Source organism: Macaca fascicularis, chromosome 8 (genome assembly GCF_037993035.2).
Source record: "Macaca fascicularis isolate 582-1 chromosome 8, T2T-MFA8v1.1".
NCBI classification, from domain to species: domain Eukaryota; kingdom Metazoa; phylum Chordata; class Mammalia; order Primates; family Cercopithecidae; genus Macaca; species Macaca fascicularis.
This window is the reverse complement of record NC_088382.1, coordinates 58,359,125-58,367,031: the sequence shown is the minus strand read 5'-3', so window position 1 is coordinate 58,367,031 and position 7,907 is coordinate 58,359,125. Positions and strand designations below refer to the sequence as shown.

The 7,907-nt window shown below is 42.5% G+C and overlaps 1 protein-coding gene across 2 annotated transcripts in view; it reads right to left on the bottom strand.

Annotated features, from left to right (window-relative positions):
* Positions 1-1,783: 1,783 nt before the first annotated feature.
* The window catches only part of LOC135964530 (uncharacterized), a 41,461-nt gene continuing 35,337 nt past the window's right edge, over positions 1,784-7,907 (bottom strand). The window contains exons 3-4 of one of the 2 annotated variants that reach the window (XR_010577013.2): positions 3,179-3,448; positions 1,784-2,638 (exon numbers count right to left, since the gene is read on the bottom strand). Coding sequence is in view for 1 of the 2 variants with exons in the window: in XM_065518674.2 (XP_065374746.1) it covers positions 2,482-2,638 (157 nt within the window). In the remaining variant the exon portion in view is untranslated. The remainder of the gene's footprint in view (positions 2,639-3,178; positions 3,449-7,907) is intronic. The other variant, XM_065518674.2, reaches the window with a different exon arrangement.

Here is a 7,907-nt window from a genome sequence, read left to right as displayed (position 1 = left end):
GCGGATCTCTGATGGCATTGCCTAAACCATGTCTGTGGATTGAGTCAGGATTTCCAAGACTCTAGTTGAGAAGTAGATGGATTTGTGAGACTGCTGACCCAAGATCCAAGAATTAATTGCATACGGCTGAATGAACAGATGAGGAACGACTGTGGTTTTTGCTTAGAATGTTATTGATGTTTTAATATTCTATTCTCTGAATACATAAGGTAAGTGTTTTTACAGATAGTTAAGCTATCTGGAACTAACAATTTAGTAGACTCTGTTTTTGTAAGTGGAAATAAAGCATTTATAAGTGATATTTTATTCTCCTTGTCTGGGCCCTCCAGAAGTCAGAACTTTTATTGAGTGTTCTTACTTTTCATGGCAATATAATTGTTTGTCTAGGTTGGATAAGAATCTGTCCTCCTTGTAACAAGACAAAATTGGAAACACTGGTTCCATAACAAAGGCCATGACTGAAATGTCGTATTTGAGAATAATGGTCGTTTAATAAGATATGAACAGACACTTTTGAGGAACTAAGATTGACTATATGGAGCCAATGTTTACAAACTCTCCCAGGAATACTGGTGTGGTACCTGGCAAATATGTTCTCAGCCTTACAGATGAGCAAAGATTACTTCCTGGACAGCCCAAGAACATTAGGACAGCTTGGGTGGGGACCTCAAGAAGAGAAGAATTTGACCAAATTTATAGATATTTCAAGTGAAATCTAGTGGTTTGATCTAGCTTTGCCTGCCTAGCATCAAGAGGCTTTAAGAAATCCAATCTGAGATTCTTTATGAAAACGTCCAGAACAGCAAACTTAAGGCCAGCAAATTTAACACTCCTATAACACCTCCATAAATAAGTAGGCTAAATCTAATGAAACCAGCCTTATTTTGTGATCAAGAACAAGCTTTCTTTCATATTATCTTTAATCAAAAGGGAGATCGCTAAAGAGAATTGTGTGTTTGAGTAGAAAACTATAGCACTACCTGAGTTTATCGAACTCTGGCCCTGCCTGTGGGCTGTTTCTTCCCTCCTTTTGTAAATCGAGGTACCTGATGAATATGCATTCTCTGTCTTATCTGGCAAAGAATTGACTTCCTCCTACTTTGAAGAAGGTATTGATACCTACTTATAAATTAGATCAGACCCTATCACCTTACTCAGATTGTCAGTTTCCCTCAGTGTCTGGCTAAAACTCTCCAAGCAAACAGTTTCCATTTTTCTCCCTCCCTCCTGACTTGGTGTCACTGAGAATTCAAGCCTGATGTCCAGATCCCCTTGAACTCCAGGCTGCCTTTGCCTAGGTGACAGAACTCCAGATGGCCCTTGCCTAGGATGGCAGAAGCTCAGTGAGCTGAAGCCTTTGGACTTGATCCAAACCTCCCAGAGCCCCACCCCACAGCAGACCCTGCATGGGCTGGATTCCCCTGGACAGGTCAGAAGGAAGTTGAGCAGAATGCTCAGGTCATGCACACCCTTGTACAAGAGGCAACCATACCTGTGCACAGCATCACAAGAACACCAGCAGCCTGGCTTGGGAACTGCAGAAACTCAGGGAATGGGGCTGCCTAGTGGCTTGGAACCCACTGAGAAAGGACAAGAGCCTGGGATGTTAAAGCAGTTAAACAGGGAGTTGTCTAGAGTCTCCTGGGATTCATAAGGGAGAGGAGCCAGGTCTTCCAAGCCACTGAGCCAGGCTAGAGGAGAGTCTTATCTCGGAATATGGGAGGGCAGGGTGTCCTGTGGGGCTGTCCATTTCTCTCTCAGATCACAAAACGGTAGAAGAGGATGAGGATATCTTATTTATTTATAACATGTTTAGGGGTACAAGTGCAGGTTTCTTACATACATTCATTGCAAAGTGGTGAAGTCTGGGCCTTCAGTGTAACCATCACCCAGATAGTGTACATTGTACCCTCTAGGTGGTATTTCATCCCTCACCCATCCTCCCACTCTCCAACCCTTCTGAGTCTCCAAGGTCTATTCTTCCACTTTGTATGTTCATGGGTATGCATTTTTAGGTCACACTTGTGAGAACATGCAGCATTTGACTTTATTCTTCTGAGTTATTTCACTGAGGATAATGGCCTCCAGTTCTATCCATGTTGCTGCAAAAGACATGGTTTCATTCTTTTTTATGGCTACATAGTATTCTATGGGGGGTGTGTGTGTGTATGTATGTATGTGTATGTATATGTATATGTATATGTATATGTATATCTCACATTTCTTTTTGGATCCCGTCTCCTGTTGATGGTGTTGGTGGACATTTAGGTTGATTCCAGATCTTTGCTATTGTAAATAGTGCTGCAATAAACATAAAAGCAGGTGTCTTATATGATGATTTACTTTGAGGGTAGAGGAGGATTTCTTGACCATCAATTGTTGTATTGCAGGACAAGATAAAGTTCAACCTTGTCATTCTCCCCTCTTATTCAAGAGGAATGAAGATCATCATTAGTGAACAATATTCACCAAGGTTAGTCATCATCTTCCTGAGTGAGGTGAAGTGGGTCTGAGAAATACTCTACCAGAACTTTTGCTGGTGGTATTCCTGTGAATCAGTTCAATCACCTGTTGAGAGGTGGTGGCACAGTCCAGAGTGTTAATACATTGAAGGCCAATCTTGTTGAAAGAGGAATGCCTAAAATAAATGATGAAGAGAAATGTGAGTGTAAAGGTCGCATTAAAGGGAAGAGTGAGTGTTGATCCCTGGTAGTGATGAATCTCACTGAGCCCTCACTGATGAAACTTCTCCCCTATTCCAACAGCCTAAATAAATCATCTCCTTAATCATCCAGCATATTCTGTCTTTCACAACAAGATTGAGTCTTAAATTTACATAATATACAAAAATATTAGAAATAATGTCACGAAGTGTTCCATCTTAAACCTTCTGTGTAGTATTTTTTTAAACCTTGTGTAGTGTTTTAATCAAAACATCTGTAATCTTCTGATAAAAATACTACACAAGATGGTGAAATATTTGTCAACCAGTAAAGAACTCCTGTCTTGGCCTAGGAAGGTGTAACTGTGTAGACACAGTTCATAAACTTAGTAGTGGGCATTCAGCTCATTTTAGTTCAATCTAAGACCTTTTATCAGAGCCATATTTTATTATTGCACAGCCGCCCGCCCGCCCTCCACCACCCGACACACAAAAGGCCTAGAGGACTTTACACACCTAAGGCAATCCAGTATCATGGTTTGACTGCTGTAATGATGGACAGATAACATTTCTTGATGAGCTGTCTCCCAGGTTCTCCCAGCGTAACCAGGGTTTAGTCACTTGTGGTTTGGACACACAGTCTCTGGAAGCCCATCTCTTCATTTTTAGTCAGATCCAAAATGTAAAGAGTCCAGCCCATCCTCATTCCCTGGGTATGCCCTTGAAATGCAGCTGGTGTGAACTGGGACGTGCTCTGGGTGTGAAATGCACACCAGATTTCAAAGGCTTAGTATGAAAAGAAAAATGCAAAGTATCTCCTTAATAATTTCACTTGATTAATATTGATAGGTTAATATTCTGGATATATTGGGATAACAATAATATCACATTAAAATTAATTTCACTTGTTCCTTTCTTACCTTTTAAAAACGTAGCTACCAAAAAATTTAACGTTACATCTGAGGCTCACATTCTATTTCTGTCAGACAGCACTGAGTCTAAACTCGATTTCTGTGAGTACCAATAAATGCAGAGTGACTTTCATGGGGTCTGCTTCACAAGGGTCACACACCCTAAGGCATCTATTCTCTTACCTCTTGTCGCATGGAGTCCCCCAAGGTCAGCCTCTCAAGCAGCAGGGCCCCTGAGCACCAATTTCAAAAGTGGACTGGGTAGGAATTCCCCACCCCAGGTAATCCTCCAGCCCCCACCTGCTGACAGAGACGTCAACCAAGTGTCAGAAGTGTGACCAGGACAACCAAGTGTCAGAAGTGTGACCAAGACGCAGATTCCTGAACTCCCACAGCTCCCCAGGCCCACAGCAGGCTGGCTCCAGGACCATGGGGGAGGTGAGAGGGGCCCATAGTTCAGGCAGCCCAGTACCCCCAGGCTGCCAGGTCTTGGTTTCACACCTTCCCCCTCATCCAGACACAGTCCTCTTTCCTCTCTTCCCTTGGAAAGTCTTCCTAATTGTGAGCCACTAGCAGTTCATCTGAGGCACCCTGGGGGGCTCCTCCTGCCTGTGTTGAATTGTGCCTGCATTCCACATAAATGACTGCAGCCAGCTCTGGCCTGCCTTCCCTAGAAGAGGAGGGCAGGAAGGCCTTGCTGGGGAGCATTTGGGGTCCCTGGGGCCAGTAGGGCATTCAGCAGCAGTTGTGTAGGGTGACCGCGCATCTGCCAGGCACCCTGGGAGCACGCTGTCCTTCACCTGCTGCTGTCTCCTTGCAGGAGCTACAGCACCTGTCACACAAGAGTGCAGGTTCCCCTTTTGTATTTAAAAAGGGGATTCCAGTGTTCTCTTAGGGGCTGGCTTCTTCCCAGGTGTCTTCTCCAGATAGATCATTCAAGCATCTGTTCCTACCAGGGCCAGACCAGAGAAGACACCCTAGAGGAGTACTTCAGATTCCCAATGGCAGGGCAACCCCTGACCTAAACACCTGAGAATGTCTCTAGGACACAGGGTGAGTGTGCTCTGCAAGATAATGAATGAGAACAAAAGAATTAAGACATACAGAATAGCAACTTTATCTCATTCAACAGACAGATTCTATTTTAATTGCTACAGATTTTAATAGGTTCAGCAACCATCCATTAAACAATCTGTAAGACTTAAGGCACAACTGTCATTAATCTGAGTTTGCTAATGAAATTGTTTGTACAGAGCATAAATACCAATCTTCAAATTACAATATGGAGCATAGAAGGGGGCCTGCGGATCTCCGCGAGGCACAGCTGACTGCTGAGCTCTGGGGTGCTGGGATAGAGACCCCCAACACCCAAGCCTGCCTTAATTTCCAGACACAGCTTCCTTCTTAATAGTCTATTCCTAACATTCTTGCCTTCTCTAGAATTCTGAGGTTTTAAAATGCTGCAAATACTCATTTTCCTGTTGAAGTCTTTCACACATCTTATAGTACATAGCTCCCACATTATAAACAAACAAAAGACAACACCAGAAAGTTGGGGACCGAGTTGTGAGGCAGCCGGGCAGAGGCCTGGGCTGTCCCAGGGGTCTGAATAGATGGCCACCCAACAAGGTGGAAGGTGGAAGCTTAGCCTCTGGGAGAGGATTGAGTAAATAGTAAACAAGGAGTTAGGTTCTTCATTGGTAGCTGGCCATGGTGGCGCCAGTCTTTCACTGTGGGGAGAAAGCCTCACAAATGCAGAAAAGGAAAAGGCTGGAATGAATGAGTGCTGTGGGCCTGAAATGGGAGGCGTTGGTGTGAACTCATGGTTTTCAATTTAACTTGATAAATGTGGAAAGAACTACAGATGTATGTATTGATGTGTGTATGTGTGTGGAGATACAGAGAGAGATGATGAAATATATTTCCTAATGCTATCCGCAAAAGGTACCTGGGGACAAGGACCCCTTGGTAACAAAGGCACACCTACATTGAGATCTTGGCTTCCAAATAGCATTTTTCATTACCACAAGGAAAAATGCCTGGTTCAGGGGTTAGCAGGGAAAGCACAAGATGGCCCTGGAGTATCCTGATGTGGCGGAAAATAAGAATATGCTCAAACAATAATGGGCACATGCGCAGGAAACACAGAAGCCAGGCTGATGAGGCTGTCAGTGGCCAAATCCAGGGTAATTTGGACATCAAGACAATAATGATAGCAATGCATTATAACTCATTGAATAAAACAGGAATTCGGCTGGGCGTGGTGGCTCAAGCCTGTAATCCCAGCACTTTGGGAGGCCGAGACGGGCGGATCACGAGGTCAGGAGATCGAGACCATCCTGGCGAACACAGTGAAACCCTGTCTCTACTAAAAAAATACAAAAAACTAGCCGGGCGAGGTGGCGGGCGCCTGTAGTCCCAGCTACTTGGGAGGCTGAGGCAGGAGAATGGTGTGAACCCGGGAGGCGGAGCTTGCAGTGAGCTGAGATCCAGCCACAGCACTCCAGCCTGGGTGACAGAGCAAGACTCCGTCTCAACAAAAAAAATAAAAAATAAAAAATAAATGAATAAATAAATAAATAAATAAATAAAATAATAATAAGTAAAAAATAAAACAGGAATTCATGAGAACGCACATAAATAATGTTTTAAAACCATGCACACGTATGTACACATATGCATATATGAAAGAGAAACAACTACCTCACAGTAGAATGCCAACTGATAAATGCAAAAAAAAAAATTACATTTGAAAAACACCTCTCAGCAGTCCTCTATTCCGGCAGGAAACATCAATAGATGTTAAAACTTAAGTAGGCAAGTGGCTGAAGAATGAGACCTTAAATAGTTTCAATGTTATCTCCACATCAAATATGTACTGACTGATTGCAAATGGAAACAAAAGTAACTTTATAGCGGAGGAGCCTGGCTATTAAGATAGCATCTTAATCATGTGATCAAAGTCAGTGTCACAAGCCATGAGAGAAATCAGCATCAATCTGCCAACTGATAAGAGGTAAACAGAACACACTACCAGATATGTGATAATTCAGTGAAAATACATGGAAACCAGCTCTAATCCAGAGGAGACACTGGACTGCACCAAATGGAGGGATATTCTACAAAATTTCGAGGCAGCAATTTTCAACAACATCAAGGTCATAATATTCAACGAAAGATTGAGAAACTGTTCAGATTGAAGAAGATTAAAGAGATACAAGTGAGTGCAACAGTTAGAGCCTTTTCCTGTAAGGTTTATGACCATGAAAATTGGAGAAATTCGGATGTGATCTTTGTACTATTCTTACAGCTTTTCTGTGAGTTAAAAATTATTCCTAAATTAAAAGGTTTTTTTTAAAAAAAAAAAGTGTCTTGTCCCTTCTATTGTTGCCTGTGACCAATAAAAATCATTTTCTTAATTTTTGCAATCTAGCATCTGACAAAGGTCTAATATCCAGAATCTACAAGAAACTTAAGTGAATTTACAAGAAAAAAAACATCAAAAAGTAGGTAAAGGGCATAAACAGACACTTCTCAAAAGAAGACATTTATGCAACCAACAAACATGAAAAAAATCTCAACATCACTGCATTAGTGAAATGCAAATCAAAACCACAGTGAGATACCATCTCACGGCAGTCAGAATAGCTATTATTAAAAAGTCAAAAAACAACAGATGCTGGTGAGGCCGTGGAGGATAGGAATGCTTTTACACTGTTGGTGGGAATATAAATTAGTTCAACCATTGTGGAAGACGGTATGGCTATTCCTCAAAGACCTAGAACCAGAAATACAATTTGACCCAGCAACCTCATTACAGGGTATATACCCAAAGGAATATAAATCATTCTATTATAAAGATACATGCACATACACATTCATTGCAGCACTATTCACAATAGCAAAGAGATGAAATCAACCCAAATGTCCATCAGTGATAGACTGGGTAAAGAAAATGTGGTACATATACACCATGGAATACTATGCAGCCATAAAAAAATAAGATCATGTCCTTTGCAGGGACATGGATGGAGCTGGAAGCCATTATCCTCAGCAAACTAACACAGGAACAGAAAACCAAACATTGCATGTTCTCACTTGTAAGTGGGAGCTGAACAATGAGAACACATGGACACAGGAAGGGGAACAGTGCACACTGGGACCTTTTTGAGAGAGAGCATCAGGATAAGGAACTAATGCATGTGGGGCTTACACAGGAGCTGGTCAGAACTGGGCAACTCTCCCTGTAGGCTCCTGGGAGAGTCACCAGCCCATTCTCCTTCGTTACAGACCCTCTCATAGAGGGTCTTCCCTAACCCATCTTCCTACCCGAT